General features: G+C 45.2%; 1 protein-coding gene across 1 annotated transcript in view; it reads right to left on the bottom strand.

Moving 5' to 3' along the window:
* TMEM132C (transmembrane protein 132C) overlaps positions 1 to 19,325 on the bottom strand; it is a 429,974-nt gene extending 410,649 nt beyond the window's left edge. Inside the window, exon 1 of the mRNA XM_025402559.1 lies at positions 19,042 to 19,325. Within this exon, the coding sequence (XP_025258344.1) occupies positions 19,042 to 19,126 (85 nt within the window). The 5' untranslated portion in view covers positions 19,127 to 19,325. The remainder of the gene's footprint in view (positions 1 to 19,041) is intronic.
* Positions 19,326 to 20,378: the final 1,053 nt, after the last annotated feature.

Genomic DNA, 20,378 nt, shown 5'->3' with positions numbered 1-20,378 from the left:
AAAGTATATAAGACTCTTTGTACTATTTTTGCAACTTTTCTGAAAGTCTAAAATCATTTCCTAGTAAAAAGTTTAAGACAGTATTTTGATGCAGGAAGCACTTTATGCACAGTTGGCAGGATTTAAACCGGAGGCTCTCAATGCACTCAAGGGATGTTTGGCAATGGCTGGAGACATGTTTGGTTGTCATAACTGTGTGGGCAGGGAAAAGACTGCTGGCATCTGGCCCTGCACAGGACACTCCTCCACCCCAGCAATAAACAATAATCTTGCCCAACATGTCAACAGTGCTGAGACTGAGAAACTCTGATTGCAAAATTTAAAGGAGAAGGAACGAGATTTCTCACAGACGTGATCACACGTAGTGCTGGCAAAGCCGCTGCCCTTCTTGGGAAAGCAGCATCTTCGGGCAGAGATAACTTAGTTCTTCTTCGTCTTCTTTCTCTTCTTCTCTTGACCAACATCTTTACTCTTTCTACCCCTCTCTCTCAAGTTTTCCAGGATCCTGTTCAATGGACACTAATCTCACCTGCCCGGCACTCCCTCTCCCTTCTTCTGGTACCAACCTTCGTCCTGGAAGGGATCTCAAAACTCTAGCCACGTGGACTGGATGGAAACTTCAATGTCTATATGGATCTTGCTGCTTTGGCCTCAGGTGACTGTGGGCCCAAACCGGGCCACTTCTAGCATCTCATCCTTTCCATCAAAGTTGAGTGGTCAAAGGCAGAAATGAAAAATTGTCCTGAGGCCATGATCTAGACTATTTGTCCCACACAGCATTTAACAATTTTTTATTTGGTTGCCCACACTTGAAATCTGCCATTTTATATGTAAACATCCTTATTTCCTGGTTTATGAAAATTAGTAAGGCTGAGGAACCATTCTGCCCGCACCCGCTACTGTCTATGGGGGCCAGAGCTATTCTCACCTGCTGTCACCACGTGGGAGTGGCCCTGGGCCCAAAGACAGAGCATCACACTCCTGTTCATCATAGCCCAATCAATGTGCTTCACTCCTGAGTAAATAGGGGCCCTGGAGGCATTTGAGTTTATAAGCCTGCATCCAGGAGTAGCCACATTCCACCCAACAAGACAGAGTCATTTCCTGAGATGTTCATATAAGCTAAGGGAAGCAAAGACCTTCCTGAGAACTGAAGTCCAGGAGCTCTCAGTGGCCACATTTCGCATAATGTAGAAAATCCAAATGAGAGAATGAAGCCTCCATGAAAGCGTGCATGAGTGTGTGAAGGAGAGAGGGAGAGGGAGAGAAAGAGAGAAAAGGAGAGAGGGTAGAGATGGGGGGGAGAGAGAGAGATGGGGGAGGGAGACAGAGAGATGGGGAGAGAAAGAGATGGGGAAAGAGAGAGAGAGAGAAAGGGAGAGAGGGTAGAGATGGGGGGGAGAGAGAGAGAAATGGGGGAGGAAGAGAGAGAGATGGGGAGAGAGAGAGAAAGGGAGAGAGGGATAGAGATGGGGGGGAGAGAGAGAGATGGGGGAGGGAGACAGAGAGATGGGGAGAGAGAGAGAAAGGGAGAGAGGGATAGAGATGGGGGGAGAGAGAGAGAGAGAGAGAAAGAGGGATAGAGATGGGGGAGAGAGAGAGAGAAAGGGAGAGAGGGTAGAGGTTGGGGAGGGGGAGAGAGAGAGATAGAGAGAGAGAGAGAGAGAGAGAATATGTCTTTGATGCCCTATTCAAATCCCAGTGAACCCCTGGGTCCAGCTGGTTCCTCTCATCTTTTAATCAATTTTTCTTTGGCTTGTCTTTCTGTAGAAGTTCCTCTGCTGCCTGCACTGGTGTTAACCTGTTACTTGTGTTTAAGAGTCTAATGTTCTTCCCTGGCAACTCCATTAAGCTCTTTAATCTTTTAAAAGCTGGTGATAAGATAATTTTATTTACTAAAACGTCTTTTTTTTTTTACTTTCATTCTTATTTGTAATTAAAACACAATAATTGTACATATGTATGGGGTACAATACGATATTCTGATACATGTACAAAATGCGTAATGATTAAATCAGGGTAATTAGCATATCAATTACCTCAAATACTTATCATTTTTGTTGAGAACATTCAAAATCTGTTCTTCTAGGTATTTGAAAATTTACAGTAAGTTGTTGTTCATCATAGTCACCCTGCAGTGCTGGAACTTATTCCTCCTACCTCACTAAACAGGGTCTTGCTCTGTATCCCATGCTGGAGTGCAGCCGTGCAATCTTGGCTCACTTCAACCTCTACCTCTGGAGGTCAACAATCCTCCCACCTCAGCCTCCCAAGTAGCTGGGACTACAGACACTCACCACCATGCCCAGCTAATTTTTTGTGTGTATTTTTTGGGGTAGAGATGGATTCTCACCATACTGCCTAGGCTGGTCTTGAACTCCTGGGCTCAAGCAATCCTTCCACCTCAGCCTTCCAAAGTACTGGGATTACAGGCATGAGACACCATGCTGGCTGTCTTCTACTCTTTACTTCTATTCTATGCGATACCATAGCCTTAGAAAGGCTTATTATTATTAAAATGATAATTTCTCCCAAATTCATCTATATCATTTTCTTATTTTACATAATTCTAATTAACTCTAAGCCATTGACTTTTAATATTACTATATGTTTTACCACTATAGGTAGAGATTGTCTTATTTATGTGGGCTAGAGTTACATGGAAGTCTAATCTGTGCATAGGAGAGGCACTCTGTTAATCTCTTGCCATTATTTCTTACAGCCATTATTTCTTACAGAAAACCTCTTGCCATTATTTCTTACAGGAAAGCTGGCTTTGATTGATGTGGATTAGCTTCACATAAGCTTGAGGACACTCACAACATGGTGGTCACAGCACATGTGCCAAGGACCATGGAGACAGACCCACTAGGTCCAAACCCTGACTCTACCAATCATTTGCTGTACATTTTAGGAATGCACTCAGTGCCCCCAGTTGTAGGACTAACAAATGTGCTTATCTCCTGAGGTTACTATGAAGAGTAACTAAGTTTATATACATATACATATCTGCCACACAAATGATGGCCCTCCCAGAGCACTATACACTCCAAAACACAAATGACTGTTTGGATGCTGTATCAGTCAGAGTTATCCCAAGAAACAGAACCAATAGGATATAGATATATAAGAGGAGACTTGTTATGCAAATTGGCTCATGTTATTTTCCTAGGAATGGCTGGTCAGTACATGGTGGTCCATGGGCCCATGGTCATCTCTGGTCAAAGTGCTCATTCACCACCCCGATCCACCAAAAAATGGGTATCTTGAGGTAGAGAAGTTGCAGCACATTCCTTTGACTTGAACTTTATAGAATTCTTCTAAACAGATAATATAATGGAGTTCATGTAACTGAGGATATGAACTGGATGCTGCCCTCTTCCTCCTGCTTCTGAACAGTTCAGCCCAACACCATCAGGAGAGGCCCAGCAAGGCAGACAGTGGAGACTCAGTGGCTGGGGCAGGGGGTCAGAGGAGTGGCAAGGAGGACAGGTGGCATCAGGGGCTAGAGACTGAGTGGACTGAGATGGGGGAGGCAGGGGAAATGGCCTGGCCTGGGATTAGGAGAAGGGAGCTACAAACACAGAAAGGAAGAGATCTAGAATGATCTGTGTGGTGCTGGATTAGAATCTGAGGCATCAGTGTGAACTCATGGTTTTTAAGACAGATCAATAGATTAGATAACAGGCAGATGGAGGCATAGGTAGATAGATAGAGAACAGCAGACAGATAGAGAACAGCAGATAGATAGCTAGGATAGGTTAGGGGAGAGAGAGAGAGATGCCTAGATATAGAACAACAGATAGAGGTAGAGAGGTAACAAGAGAGGAAGAAAGAAAGGTCAATGTGTGTGCAATGATTTCCTACCTCTGTCCACAGAGTGGAGCTAGAGCACTCCACTAGTCATGAGCACAAGCAGAGCCAGGATCTTGATGTCTAAATACCATTTCCCCACTAAAAGCAACTGAACTGATTCCAAGACCGGGGCAGGGAAGGTGCAGATGAGCCTGGAGGATCTTATATCCAGAAAGTAGGGCAGTGCTTAAAGGAGGAGGACATGTCAGAACAACACAGAAGTTGTCATAAAATGACTCCCACTGGCCAAACCTGCGATATTGTGAGCATCAAAATAAACAGTTATAGTAATGAAATGTAAGCCATAGAGTACAAAAGAAATCCAGGAACCCATCCTGTTATAGATTCATAAATGAAATGTTGAAATTCTAATGAGGAACAGGATGTTCATATAGACTCTGAACATCTTTCCACAAAATATGTCTTAATTTCAAAGGGAATAAGAGTAACCTCACAGTAGAGAAGCCCAGCAGACACCACCTTAATCAGGTGATCAAAGAGAACATCATTAATATTGTGACACATTTAAATCTCGTGCAACCAGATAAAGTACAAAGACAACAGCCGAGCATCCTGTCTGGAGCATTCCTGCCCAAAATGTAGCATCTGAATCACTAATCAGGAAGAAACATCAGACAAATCCGAATGGAGAGAGACGTGTCACAAAATAACTAGCCTGTAAGCTTCCACAGTGTCAAAGTCATGAAATTCAAGGGAAGACTGAAAAAAAGTAAAAAGCCATGACAACTAACTGCAATGAGCAATCCTGAACTAGATCCTTCTGCTGTGAATTACTGGGACAATAGTTGATATGGTTTGGCTCTGTGTCCCCACCCAAATCTCATCTTGAACTGTAATCCCAGTGTGTCCAGGGAGGGACCTAGTGGGAAGTGATTGGATCATGAGGAGGGGGGCAGTGATTTTCCCCGTGCTTTTCTCATGATAATGAGTGAGTTCTCACAAGATCTGATGGTTTTATAAGGGACTCTTTTCCTTTTGTCTCCTCCCTTTCCTGCCACCATGTGAAAAAGGTACTTGTTTCTCCTTTGCCTTCTGCCATGATTGTAAGTTTCCTGAGGTCTACCCAGCCATGCAGAACTGTGAGTCAATTAAGCCTCTTTCCTTTATAAATTACCCAGTCTCAGGGGAATTCTTTATAGCCATGTGAAAATGGAATCATACAACAGTATTGTGTGGTAATAATGCAGCAATGGTAATTCTCTGATTTTGATGTTACCTTGTGCTTCTGTAAGACAATGTCTTCTTAGTAAGAAATACACAACAAAGTGTTCAGGGATGATATGCATCAACTCAGCCAGTTACTCTGAGATGTTCATGGGACAAAAGTTCTAGGCACCTATTTTTGAAATGTTCTAAATGTTTGAGGTTATTTAAACATCAAAACAACAAAAAACTCCAGCCATTTTCCACTATGTATGAGTAATTTTTATTTGTATAAATGTCAGCCTCAGGAGGAAAGAGAATCCAACTCCAATGTTCAAAGTCCCTTTTATGAAGGAACTACTTATGGAAGAAATGAAATAATGAGGCTGGGTACCTAGAGATAAGAAATAGACATTATCTTCACCTGAAGGGGGAAGTGGAGAAGGGAGTGTTCCTGAAGGTCAGTGGGAGCTGGAATCTTGAACAGAGGTCACCCAACAGGAGTTAGATTCATGGGGAGACAAAGGCACAGCCAGAGATGGGCCCAAACAAGGAGCGAGTGGGGACCAAATATTCCAGCTTCTCCTTTCTCTTGCCCTTCAATCTCTTGCCATGTCCCCACTGGTCAGACCCCCATGGAACCCAGCAGATATAGGAACCAGGAGTTGCCATTTGCAGGGTCAGCCTCCTAGGGTTCAGAGCAGGACAGAGAACAATGGAGATTGTATCCAAAATGTGCAAATGAAAAATAAAGACAAATAAACATTAGGTCATTTGACCCTTTTAAATAACTCCATGAAACACATTTTACCAGCCCCAGTGACAGACCCAGAAGCTGGGGTTTGGTGCCATAACTGGCTTTCCCATGTCTACACAGTGGAGCAGGGATTTGACTCAGGCCAGTATAACTACCAAGCCTTGATCTTGCCTCCCAAACAGGACCTGTCTGGAGAGGAAGGGGTCCTAACTTGTTGAAACAAACCTGTTTTAGATCTCATCTTTCTCTCTTCCAACTGGGACTTGGGCTACCTCTGGTATCTGTCTCATTTTGCCTCGGATATTGAAGGCAGCCTGGGTTGACAGCTGAGTGATAAATGATGTTTGCTTACCCTTGATTTCAGGCAAGTATGACACAAACTCAATTAGGAAAATACATCTTCATGCTGCCTCCTGCTCATAGATACTAACCCAAGTAGACTTCTGAGGAGGAAAGAGATACAACTTGCTTACATGACTCTTCTATGTTCCTGTGACCTGTGTTGATCACACTCTCAAAGTTGGAGATGTAGGAATATATGTCATTCTTTGTCTGGTCTCAATAATTCATCCCTTTTCTGGTAACAACACCCAGTGAGTCACAGTTATAGTTTATCAGGAGGTGATAAGTGCAAAGAGAAATGACAAAATAGGGACAGGGCACAGAAAGGGCAGGAATGGAGAAGAACAGACAATGTGAATAGGGAGACTTCCATGAGGAGGTGCTCTTGGTGCACAGATCTGAGAAACTGAAAGTGTGTCATGCTGGTATCTAGAGGTTACCCCACAGCAGGCATGTGCAAAGGCCCTGCAGTGGGAGCCTATCTGTGGTGGTGAGCCCAGCAAGCACGCCCATGGGACGGGAGCGGAGTGCGGGGTTGAAAATGAGGTCAGAAGGATGCTACAGGGTTGGAGATTACATAGCATCTTGTAGATCACTGCACACACTGTGGCATTACCTCTGAATGTGATGGGAGACACTAGAGAATTTAGGGCAAAGGACATGATCTGACCACTGGTCAAGAAGGGCCTAAACATGCAGCTGGTGTTTGCTGAGGATGGTGGACATTTAGATCTTCCAGTCGGGCTAATGAACAAAGTAAGGAAGTACTGTCTCTAGAGGATTAGCAGTGATTTAATAATAATAAAAAAAAGACAGTAGCAATTCTGTCTCTGAAGTTTATTACTTTTATGTGGCCAGTTCTGGGAATCCATTACCTTCAAGGAATGAAAATAATGAGTGTGCTTGGAGAATAGACAGGTGAGATATTTGAGAGAGAAAACAAAATTCCTTTTGCCTGGGACCAGATCTTCCAGGGCCCTCTATTAGTCAGGGTTCTCCTGGGAAATAGAACTAATAGGGTGAGCATATACTGAGAGAAACTTATTTTAAGGTATTGGCTCATGTGATTATGGAGTCTAGCAAGTCCAAAATCTGTAGGGCGGGCTGGCAGGCTGGAGACCCAAGGAAAATCTAACATTGCAGCTCATGTCCAAAGATTGTTGGCTGGCAGAATTCCTTCTTGTCTTTTAGGGGTGGTCAGCCTTTTGATCTCTGCAGGCCTTCAACTCATTGGATGAGGCCTACCCACATTATAGAGAGTCACCTGTTTTATCAAAATCCACCAATTTGTTAATCTCACCCAAACAGACACACACACACACACACACACACACACACACACACACAGACTCAAGTCTGACTAAATGTCTGGGCACTGTGGCCCACACAAGTTGAGACATAAAATTAACCATCATGGATACCTTGACCACTGGGGATTAGTAAGAAGCTGAAGTTTGCAGGCTTCTTGCCTCTGTGAATGGTAGAGTGGACCCCTTCCCACCCAGAACTAACAGGCAACCACACAGCCAAACCACTGCCAGCTGTCACCTCCATGGCATCAGTGCCACAGGGGGACAGGCTGGGGTCAAGGGCCAGGACATGGCCAGGGAGACAATTGACGAGGAGAAGGCAGTGAGAGACTGCAGCTAGGAAATGTCATTTAGTTAATAGGATATGAACATGACAGATGAAAACATTGAGTTCGAAGGCAAATGAGAAAAGTCTGCTCTCTGAGTCAATTCATTGCTTACAATTAAAAAGTAGAAAACAAAGAAAATGGTAACCTGGGGCTGTGTAGTGACCCAAAAGATTTACATAAATTGAAGATAAGAGCCTATCACCACTTAGGAAGTGGGAAAGATGGAACAGAGCCGGAGCAGAACAAATGCCCTGAAAGACTTCCCCTGGGATTTTTGTTCTCATAAATCAGGATGCCAGAGGGGCAAGCCTTTTAGGGTCAACGTATACAGCTGCGGCATGAGAAACTGGCAGGCTTTAGGAACTCAGCCCAGGGCTCCCACAGTCCTGGGGGTGAGCACCTGAGGTTGAAAGTAAGGTCTCCTTGTCTGCAAGAGGAGGTCAGTGATAGAAGATGCTACTATTGCAGTGCCCATCTCTTACTGGAGGGATGTTGGATGGATGGATATCAATGAAAGAAGAATGAATGAAGGTCAAGACAAGCAGAAAAGAAGAAAAGCCACCCAGAAGTAGAGACGTGCTGGGAGATAAAGAAGGTCACCCTCCTGACTTGAGATGTCCTGGACTTTGTGTGTAGGTAGGAGAAGTGAGCTGACCTCCCACATGGGCTGCCCCCACAATGTGCAGCACACCCGTGAGAAGCAGCCATCCAGTGGCTTTTGATGCCCTTCGTTTTGCTCATTTGGTTGGTGAATAGGGTTTTGCCTGCTGGGCGTTCATTCCCCAGCTTCTGATACAGCTCCACCTGTGTTTGGGCATCATCACACCTTCTGTCTTAGTGGTGTGGGTGGAAGTGACCTCGCCCCCAGGCTCCCAGGATTCCTGTGCCTGAGATATGCATAATCAGAAAACCCCATTCCCTTAAGTCAGCAGTGAGTGGGCCCAAGACCGCAGTGAGTGCCAAAAATCTACCCCCGCAACTTTTTCTACAAACATGTGAGAAGCCACTTTCTTTTAGTTGGATCAACTTTCTTTTACTTGAGTATGCTGTGTGGACAGACTATAAGCCTGGAGCTGCTGCTGACAATGATGCCCTCTCTAAAATGAAGACAGCAAAGGGGACAGAAGAGCCAAAAGATTGGGAGAAACAGAAACTATCCAATGACATCACTTGACCCCTGGATCCAGCTGTGCCTGAAGTCTACCTGGACTTTGCAGTTACCTGAACTAATGGTTTTTTTTTTTTTTCTTTCTTTCTTTTTGACTTTGGTATGGTTTGCTTAAGCTGGAGGTTTTGGCATTTGTAACTACAGGAATCATGAATAAGAAACTGAATAATTTAGTGTATATTCAAAAAACATTTCCATCAAACAGACAGGGAAATCTGCTTCAGTGTGTCAAACCCAACCTCATTGTTTCCAGTGGAGACAAAAATCACATTTTCAGGGATACCTTGTTTATGGCATAAGTAAGATTTTTTTCTTTTTTGTTTGTTTGTTTTGTCTTAAAATCATCACTAAGCTGTAACTCAATGATAAGACCAGAAACTAGCCCAGAATTGGGTTTGTGTGCGTGTGTGTGTGCATGCACACACGTGTGTGTTGAGGCAGGAGGCAGTTTTCTTCAAGTTCCTTTATTTTGAGAATATGAGAATCCCTTGTTGCCTCAAAGACTTGCTAGTAGAATACCATGTGCCAAACTGGCTAGTGTTCGATCCACATTTCTACAGCATCTGGGTCCACAGAGAGAGTGAGGAAACACAGCAAAAGCAAACATAATTATGGGGCCAGAGGGACCCATTGAGCAAGAAGGATGAAAAAAGTAAACTGCAGAGTTGGGAGAAAAAATTAACCTAAGAGAGAAATGTGGCCTGCTGTGGATGGTTTTCATGACTCTGAGAACTCAGAGGGAGAAGGGGCGCTTAAGATCGTGTCAAGAGTATCCTAACACGAAGCCAGATGGAATTATGCCTAAGCTGTAGTTAAGCGTGAAGTGGTCAAGGGATGTCTCAGAATATAAACCTTTGACTCTCTGTTTAGGTCTGTAATAAACAAACAGCTCACACTTGACCAGCTTTTCCTATTCCCCAATATTGTTGAATGCACAGTTCTGTTTTCTTTGCTTTGTGTTTTAAATTATTCTCAGTTATTGTTTAAAAATATCTATGTAAGGTTTCCATTGTGTTGTACTGAGGATTCTTCATCTCCATGGCTTTAATAATACAAATAATGATGACCCTGATTTATTGAACTTTACTATGTGCCAAGTCTTACCGCATGCAATAGTTTGCATGGCCCCAAAAGCGAATGTCTACTTAGAAGTTGTGAGCGTGTCCTTGCTTAAGAAAAAAATCTCTTTTCAGATGTCGTTAAGTTAAGGATCTTGAAATGAGATCATCCTGGATTATAGTGGGTTATAAATCCAATGACCGGTATCCTTATAAGACAGACAGGTAAGGAACATTTAGAATGGAAGGCTATGTGAAGACGGAGGCAAAGATTGCTGTGATGCTGCCACAAGCCAAGAATGCCAGGAGCCAAGAGAAGCTGGAAGAGGCAAGGAAGGATCCTCCCCTAGGGGCTCAGCACAGTGCATGGCCCTGACAACATATGATTTTGGACTTTTGGCCCCAGAATTGTGAGAGGATCAATTTTTGTTACATTAAGCTTCCCTGTTTGTTACAACAGCCCTTGGAAACTCATAAAGCATGCTAAGTATCTCTACTCTACTTTTGCATTAAATGTTGTCAACCATCTATAAAATAGATATTATCCCTTCTTAGCACAGAGGTCCCCAACCTTTTTGGCAAAAGGGACCAGTTTTGTGGAGGACAATTTTTCAACGGGCGAGGGGGTGGGGAGATTGTTTCAGCATGATTCAAGCACATTACATTTATTGTGCATTTTATTTCTATTATTATTACATTGTAATATATAAAAAATATTATATAACTCACCATAATATAGATTCAGTGGGAGCCCTGAGCTTGTTTTCCTGCAATTAGATCATCCCATCTTGGGGCATAGTGGGAGACAGTGACAGATCATCAGGCATTAGATTCTCATAAGGAGCATGCAACCTAGGTCCCTTGCATGCACCGTTCACAATAGGGTTCACACTTCTATGAGAATCTAATGCTGCCGCTGATCTGACAGGAGGCGGAGCTCAGGCAGTAATGTGAGTGATGGGGAGCAGCTGTAAATTCAGAGGAAGCGTTGCTCGCTTACCCATCACTCACCTCCTGCTCTGCAGCCTGGTTCCTAACAGGCCATGGACCGGTACAAACCATGACCAGAGGGTTGGGGAACCCTGACTTATAAAACAAAACTGAGGCTCAGAAAAGCTGTCCTTTGTTTTTTCACTACATACACTTGGTCTTAGGGCCAGTGGAATGAACATCGGTTGATTTTTCATCCAGCATCCATCTCATCTTCTTTTAGTAACAGCCTTTCAGTTTTTCTCTGGGAGGAAAATCCTTTCCCCTTGGATACAAAATGATGGAACTATTAATGAGGCCGTCTTATACCTTTCTAGATAGAGATGGGCCTATGCAATCTGTGTGCATCCCTGACAGTTAGAATCACCTGCAGAGCTTTTAAACAGTAAAACTGATCAGCCCTGCCTCTATACTCAACCCTCCTCCATCCCTACCAATGAGCCTGATTCCATTGGTTTGGGATAAGGTCTGGGGATTGGTATATTTTTTAAAGTTTACCCAGGTGAAAAGTTTAGCCAAGGTATAGGCTTCCTTCATCCTGGAATCTAAAACATGAGCACTGAGACAAAAATAAGTAAAATGGTTCCTGTTTTCCAACCACGGTATCCTAAAGAAGTCAGACAATTATAGCCACAGGAACCCAGCACCTGGCAGCTTCCAGCTCATAGGAAATCTTGTCCTTCCACTTTCTCTGGAGTCAAGAGCTTCCAATCTCTTATTACTTAGTAATAAGCAAGTAAGGTATCAAGATGTTTCTGTTGCTAACAACCAAAGACTTCTGACCAATTCATCCAGGAACTGGTGGAACAGAAGCTCAAACTTAAGCTTTTGTTTCTACGACACTGAGCCTTCCTAATTAGCCCGTAAGTGATAACTCACCATGTTGCTGGCAAGATGAAGGGTGTTGAGATAAGAAAGAAAAAAACGTTATACATAGAAACGACATGGTCTTCTATATTAAGTCTTTGGGTGGCTTTAGGATCCCAGCCATCTGCAAGTGTAAGCTCAACATTTCTAACACATGATTAAGAACATCCTTAATCAGGAAAAAAAATATATGTACACATTGCAGAAGACAAGAAATCGGTCTCTCTGGGAGAGTAACTAGAATCCATTGTCTAGAAAATTTTGCTGATTTAGACTCCAGATGGGTTGTATTTCACATTTGTTTTCTCCTTGAATGCAGCAACTTCTAAGTTCCTAAAGGCATATAAAACAAGGAAGCTCAGTGCACAGGTAGGAGAATAACATCTTGAAGAGAAACTGGTTTTAAGAACATCAGAAGTACCCTCTTAGAAACAAAAGCAACACCGTTAATATAATTTTTATTCTTCTTTAATAGACATAAAGGTCATTTTTAAATGACAGTTCTCTTAGTCACACCTAGGGTATGTGAGTGCATGTACTTGAAAATACAGTAGAGGAAAACAGTATAAGGAATATACTGTTGTAAATTTCCTATATAGCATACAAAGCACTGTAACAGAATTTGAATGCAAGTAATGATTAATTAAAAATGTATTTTTAAAGCCATAGAGCAATGACTAAAATTTAAAAAGCAGTATAAATAATAAGCCAGTAGTGGAGATAAAATGGAATCATAAAAAGTACTCCATATATAAAAAAGCTGGTAGGGAAAGAGGTAAAGAAGAATAAAGAGCAGATGGAACATAAAGAAAACAATGAGCAAAATAGTAGATCTTAATACAAATTGATGAATAATTACATTAAATATAAGTGGTCTAAACATTATACTTAAAAGACAGAGATTATCAGATTGGATAAACAAGTGAAACCCAACTCTATGTTGCCTATAAACAACCAACATTACACATAAAGACATGAGTTAAAAGTAAAAAGATGAAAAAGACATCACCATAAAAATACCAATAAAAAGAAAGCTGAGATGGCTTTATTAATATCAGATAAAATAGATTATAGAACAAGAAATATTTCTAAGAATAAAGAAAGGCATTACATAGAAGTGGATTGATTTAACAACAACAACAAAAATCCTAAGTATGTACCTAAGACAGTGTTCAAAATACATGAAACAAAAGCTGTCAGAGCTAAAATAAAAAAATAGACAAAACCATAACATAGCTGGAGACTTCAATACTCTTCTCTCAATAAGTGACAGAACGAACAGGTCAGTAGGAATATAGAAGACCTGAACAACACTATACACATTTAAGGAATCATTGCAGCCTTGGGTTAGGCAAAGCTTTCTTAGATGTGACACCAAAAACCCAGTAACTAAAAGAAAATATTAATAAACTAAACATCACTAAAATGTAAAACCTCTGATCTTCCAAAGACACATACTGGGAGAAACTATCTGTAAAACACTTACCTGACAAAGGCCTTGCATTCAGAATATATAAAGCACTCTCAAAAATCATAACAGAAAAATAATCAATAAAAAGTGGGTACAATATTTGAAAAAGATATTTCACCAAAGACAACACAAGCATGGCAATTAAGCACAAGAAGTAATGTTCAATATTATTAGTCATGAGGGCAAAAATTAAAACCTCAAAGAAATGCCTATTATACACCTATCAGAATGACTAAACAAAATAAAAACAAAATGGATAATACCAAATGCTGCTGAAGATACAAACGAACTATTATACATGGCTGATAGGGATGCAAACTGCTAAAACTATGTTTAAAAAGAGTTTGCAGTATCTTACGAAGTCATATATACTGTCCCCATACAAAGTAGCAACCCCAATCCTAGCTAGTTACTTAGGAGAAATGAAAATATATGTTTGCATGAAGACTTGTTAGTGAATATTTATAGCAACACTCTTCATAATTACCCAAAACTGGCATAATTTTAAATGTCTTTTCAGTATGAAATAAATAAACTGTGGTGCATTCATTCAATGGAATGCCATTCAGCATTGAAAAGGAACAAACTATTGATACATAGGTGACTATCAAATGCATCCTGTTAAGTAGAAGAAAGCAGGCCCAAAAGCTGCATACTGCATGATCCTGTTTTTATGACATTTTGAAAAAGGTAAAACTCTAGAGACAAATAGCAAATCAGTGGTTGCCAGGATTGGAGGTAGAGGAAGGAGGAGGCTACAAAGGCAAATAGAAATTTTGGAGAGTAATGGGCATGTTCTATACCGCAATCCTAGTGATGTTTACGTGACTGTCTGCATTTGTCGAAACTTCGAACTATACACTCAAAGAGGTTAATTTTATTGTGTGCAAATTATATTTTAATAAGCCTGGTTTTTTTTTTTTTTTTTTTTTTTTTTTTTTTTTTTTTTTTTTTTTTTGAGACGGAGTCTCGCTCTGTCGCCCAGGCTGGAGTGCAGTGGCCAGATCTCAGCTCATCACAAGCTCCGCCTCCCGGGTTTAGGCCATTCTCCTGCCTCAGCCTCCTGAGTAGCTGGGACTACAGGTGCCCACCACCTCACCCAGCTAATTTTTTGTATTTTTTTGGTAGAGACGGGGTTTCACCGTGTTAGCCAGGATGGTCTCGATCTCCTGACCTCGTGATCCACCCGTCTCGGCCTCCCAAAGTGCTGGGATTACAGGCTTGAGCCACCACGCCCGGCCATAAGCCTGGTTTTTAAACAAAGTAGATGGCTGTAAAAATGTTCTATCAATCAGATGTTCCATTTATTCCATTAATTCTGTAATACTCTCCTTCACTTCAATTAATATACATTTTTATTAACCTTGCTTTTTATGACTATGGATGTATGAAATATCTAATACCTCCAAAGGCTTTGTTTTAACCTCTGCTCATAGAGGTGTTAACTACTAATATAATTGAGAGTGCTGAGCTCTTCTCTGCATGACTGTAGCCACCCTTGTGATTAAGCTAACAGAGAACAGTGAGATGAACGAAGAAGAGGTTGAAGCAAAACTCAGCTGCTTAAGGGAAGGGCCAGGTGAGTGAGCAGAGGAAGAGAGGACTTGAATAAACACATGCTCCAGAGGAGAACACCCCTGCTCAGCTTCGGCACAAGGTAGCCATAAAAGAAATTACACCCAAGATGGGCAGACTATCGACACTTTTGAGAGAAGCTAGAAATCCTGATTTGTTTTTCATAATGAAAGAGAAAACTTATTTGATCATCTCAGTAGATGCAAAAGAGCATTTGATAAAATTCTATATGCAACTTCTAGCAAACTAGAAATAAAATCTTTTTTGTAATTGACAGATAAAATGTGTATACAGTTACAGAGTACAACACGATGACTTGATATATGTACACATTGTGGAAATCCTAATTTTTTATGTGAATGTTCCCATTTCTTTTCATTTCACTTTATTATTTTATTATTATTATTATTATTATTATTATTATTCTGAGACCGAGTCTTACTCTGTCACCCAGGCTGGATGCAGAGGCGTGATCTTGCCTCACTGCCACCTCCAACTCCAAGGTTCAAATGATTCTCATGCCTCAGCCTCCCGAGCAGCTGGGATTACAGGCCCCCACCACCACACCCAGCTAATCTTTGTATTTTCAGTAGAGATGGGGTTTCACCATGTTGGCCAGGCTGGTCTTGAACTTCTGACCTCAAGTGATCCACCTGCCTCTTGCCTCCCAAAGTGCTGGAATTACAGGTGTGAGCCACCGCGCCCGACCAACTCTCACAATTTTTAAATGTCAGGAACCTTTAAAAAAAAATGTATGGATAAAACAGTAGTTGTCTGCAGGTCCTGAAGTTTGCAAGCATAGTCAAGAAATGTGGGTATAGAGGAAAGAACTATAATAGGACACATTCAGATCTGATCGTTTAATAGAATGATTTCCAAGAAGTTGCAATAACTATTAAGAGGCGGAAACACAGTGAGGAATTTCGACTTGAGGGATAAGAAGGGACAAGGATGAAAAGAAAATCTATGTGTCTGTGCTAAGTATACACATGTTGTAAGTGTATGCAGGACAAGACATGAGCATCATTCTTTGATGTTAGCATGAATGTGGGTAAGCTGTGGGTAAGCTGTGAGGGGCTTCTCCACCCTGATGACATCCTCCTATTTCTCATCCCTGCTATAGACCCTAAGTCCCTTACCAGAAACCCAAAACCCCTAAAGCACTGACAATCCCAAGGTTTGGCTGGTTGGTTGTATTTAATTCATTCAGTGGCCAACACTGATCTGAAGTCCAGCTATTTGGGGTCTTATTATCCTTCTTTATGTAAAGACTCATACATTGCACACAAAGTCAGCATGATGTGCAAGTACAGGCTGCAACTCCAGACAAGGCTCAGGGTGCCATACCACACATGCATATGACTTTATGCCTCTATTTTTCTATCTTTCCTTCTCTCTTGTAATTCAAAGATCTCAATAGTTCTGAATTTGAAATACATTTGCCCCCACAGATTTCAGAAAAGAGACTGTGGTCCCACATAACCTTCCCAGAAGGTCTCATATGTGACTAATAACCATCGCTAAACTTCTGAGGGCATCTCAGCCTGGCACCGCCCTTCCACTGGCTTTATAGAGGGACAATACATCAACCTCTAATTCAAGGATGTTTTGTCTCTCCTGCCTCAGCCCAAGTCTTAAATCTTAGGAAAAGATTTCTTTCTTTCAATGCCCTGTCCTATTTATGGAACTGCTCAAGAACAATTCTGCGTTTTCCGAACCCTGACAAATTGCAAAGCCTCTAAATCCACAGTCAAAAATAAACAGACAATTGGTATTAAAAATTAATCAGTGGTTTCAAGGATTCCAGAAATCAGCACTTAAATCCGTGTGCAGGAAAAGACAGAGATGGCTTTTTTTTTTTTTTTTTTTTTTAAAGACAGCAGAAATGTAAACAAGGTCAGAAAACTTTCCTCTCTAGAAGATATCTTACGGTGCAAACGCTTTACGTGTGGAGGAATCCGAGGGGGGAATGAACTGCTGCTTTTGATCATGAGAAACAAACGGAAAATGTATTTTGCAGATGATAACTTGCAGGCCCTTATGCACCCCCAAATCACGTGGTGAACTTTGCAAAGCAAAAAGCAGGGAAAGAAAGCCCCACCAAATCAAGGTTGCACTTAGCTAGAGGGCCGGGCCGGGGTGGTTCGGGATAGGGGTGGGGCTTCGCTGTGTCCCTAGTTTTCAGTAGTTTCCCTTGCTGTGCAAATATCAGCTTCAAATCCAGTCCCAGTTGCCTTTCCAGCCAAATCACTGCCCCCAGCACTGAACACATGGACATCTGTAACAGCCACTCTCTTAATCAAAAGTAAAATCCTCTGGATACACACACACACACACACACACACACACACACACACACACACACACACGGAATACAAGCCTTAATGAAGAGCAGTCCACACTTGCTTTAAAGGGAACATCCAGCGTCCTCGCCTGGTTAAAGTCTCCCAAGGGCAAGGGGCGAGAACCCGGAGGAGGTCGGTCACGCCCTGCTCAACTGGCACCGCCTTCCTATGTAAAGTGCTTTCTACCCATTCAGTCATTTTATCATCAAAAAAACTGCCGGGAGGTAGGTTGGGAAGGGAATTCTTCAATGGCCACTTTGCATCCAGGAAAACTGAATCCTAGAAACGCTGGAACCTAGAGCTAATTAACAGCAGAATTCAGGCACCAGATTGTGACTGTTGACTCTTTCCAATAAAATAGAAAAGTGCCTCCCTCTTCTACTCCCCCACCCCGACTTGCCCCCCCTTTCCCTCTTCTCTCACCCCACCCTCCTCTCTACCTGGAGCTCCTAGAAGAAAGGAACACTTACATAAAACATAGCAAACTTGTCTGGTTGGTGTATCTGGGCAAGCGCAGCCTCAAGGAAAGTCGATTTTTCTGGATTTTCAGGCGGTGCGGAATGACTTTTGAAAAGCAAACGCTACTTTTAAACATCCATGACAACTTGTCTCTCAATGCGTTTCTAGCTCAGCCTCAGAGCATTAGGCGGGAGAGGGGTGGCTTTGAGGGTTCTCTGCTCAGAGCTTGGGGCCGATACCGGACCCGAGGCGCCACGCGAAGGCGCAGGGCACCCTTGTGCGCACTTCTGTTTAACCAAATGAACCCGAGACCTTCGCCAGGGCGCAGGCAGCAGGAAAGCGATGCTCTCCTCTTCCTACGTCCTGTACGCGCCCCGGGACTCGGGCAGCTGCTGTCCCTGGCAGAGCCGAGGCCTTCCTCCCCGCCTGCCCCGCGGCTCTTGGGGCCGGAGACCGCCTCTACCCGCCCTTCCCGCCGCCGGATCCGCGCGGCCACTCGGCCGCACACGCACATAATAATAAAGGCCGAAATAACCGCACGGCTACCTTTTGTGAGCCCTGCGGGCGCCATACGTTAGCGCCTTTAAATTCCTGCAACCAAAGCAGGGCCGCCACTCCCATTGTAGAGAAGAGGACACTGAGGTGAAGTAGCTACGGACAGGACCGCTGGTGAGCTAGTTCTCATCGCGAGGGGCGCACCCACCTCCCCATCCGCGCTCCCAAACCACAGACGACTCATTTGAAGGAGCCCACAGAGAGCCCCTGGTTTCTGCCATGCTGGGGTTCCTGGTGAGCTGCGCGATGGTGCGCGTTCCTCTAGGGCCAGCACGGAGACCTTAGCGGTTGCGGAAAGGGGATGCAAAGAACCAGGCCTTCCCTTCTGGAGCACCAGCCCCACAGTGCTGAAGCTGTGGATGGGGAGTTGTGGATAGGGAGCACACAGCCGGGAGGAAGGGGCGCACGGAGCGGAGACCCTCTCCTGGACACCAGTTCCACAGGGTGACTGTGCTGGGCCTGGGGCAGGTCCCCACGGAACTCAGGGATGGGGAACAAACACCGTGTCCCTCAGCCACGCCCCCTCCTCATCCGTGGGGCAGCTCTGGGTCTGGGGGGTCCGGGGTGGGAGATTCGGGACTCGGTAACAGCCTAACTTGCCCGGATCCTGGCGCCCAGCTGGGAGCGCCCTTCTGGATTAGGGGCGGCTCGGCATCCGCAGAGGCGCTCTTGGTGGGACCCGCGCCCCCACCAAGGCCCCCGCCGCACCCCGCGCTTCGGCTGCCCTCACCCCGGGCCACCCCGGAATCGCGAAGTTCGCATGCGTCGGCGCGCCACGCACCCGCCCCGGCCTTACCTTTGCCCAGCAGCGCGCCCAGCAGCAGGCTCAGCGCCCCGCACAGCGGCGCCGCCGGCCCGGGGGCCGCACCCTCGGAGCGCATCCTGCGTCCCGGCCGCTCACGCCGCCCGCCGCCAGCCTGAAGCGCAGCGCCCGCCCGCGGCCCTCGCCGGCCGCCCCATGCCCGGGGCCACTCCCGCAGCCCGGTCGGCCCGGCCCGCTGCGTCTCAGCCGTCCGCGGCCCGCCCCTGCCGGGTCCACGCCGCCGCGGCTCGGGCTCTGGCTCTGGCGGTTCCGGCTCCGCCGCTGCTCGCGCTCCGGCCGGGACAACTTTTCTCCAGCAGCCGCCGCAGCCGCCGGACCGCCCCGCCCCCGCCCCGCCCCCGGCCCCGCCCCCAGCCGGGCCCCGCCCCCGCCGCGCCCCGGGACCGCGGGCAGATTGAGGGTGCGGGAGGAGAGAGTGCGCCTGTCCGCCGGGAGGGGCGGCAGATGGAGAACCCCCGCCCGGGCTAGGGAGGGTGTGCCCGGGAAAGAAGACGGGACGGGGAGGGGGCGTCTCCCCAGGTGGCTGGGACGGCTCCTCCGGGGGTCCACGCCTTCCCAGAGGAACTCAGCGTTGGCAGCCTCTTGCCCGGGTGCCCAGCGGCCCGCGGGCCGGAGGGTCCTGCCCGGGGACCCGACGCTCAAGGCAGAGCTGGACCCCTTCTCTCCACCCTCCCGTGGTCACTGCGGGACCTGGTGGTCGTCACGCCCCATTCCTCAACTTCAGGTGGCCCTTGTTTTAGCCTGGAGGGCTGGGGACATCTGGAATGCAAAGTCCCGCGCAGCTGCTGCGGGGAGAGCTCCTAGCTGGATCACTGAGCCGGGAAAAGCAGCGCGCAGCGGAGCGTGAAGGCGGGGTGCGGGCTCAGACAGATGCAGGTGTGCACCTGTGTGTGTGTGTGCGGAGGGGGCGAGGCACCAGATCACAGCGGTGTCTCTGGGAAGGGGACTAGAACGCAGGGGGGAAAGAAAGGATCATTTTTCACTACATGTCTGTGGGGCTTCCATTTCCCAATCATCTCCCCCCCCCCCAACAGCATGTGTTTTATTATCTATTCAGGGGGTGGGGAATAACCCCTCTCCAGACTTGCTCCAGCAATAAGCAATTTCTCTGCAGACTCAGACAAGGAAGATCCGCCCTCCCCGCCCCACTTCGTCCTCTGTATCTTTTCCCTCTAGTTTCTCTAGTGCTGGCCTCCCTCATGGTGGTGATCCCAGGTGATCTCAGCGGCTTCCCTGTGCGGTTCCTGATGCACATGCTAAGGTCTTTCTGCCATGCGTGCTCTGAGCAGTGTGAGGGCGGGACCCCGACT

This window comes from Theropithecus gelada, chromosome 11 (assembly GCF_003255815.1).
Source record: "Theropithecus gelada isolate Dixy chromosome 11, Tgel_1.0, whole genome shotgun sequence".
NCBI lineage: Eukaryota > Metazoa > Chordata > Mammalia > Primates > Cercopithecidae > Theropithecus > Theropithecus gelada.
The sequence above is the reverse complement of the archived record's forward strand: the minus strand, read 5'-3'. Positions and strand labels throughout refer to the sequence as shown.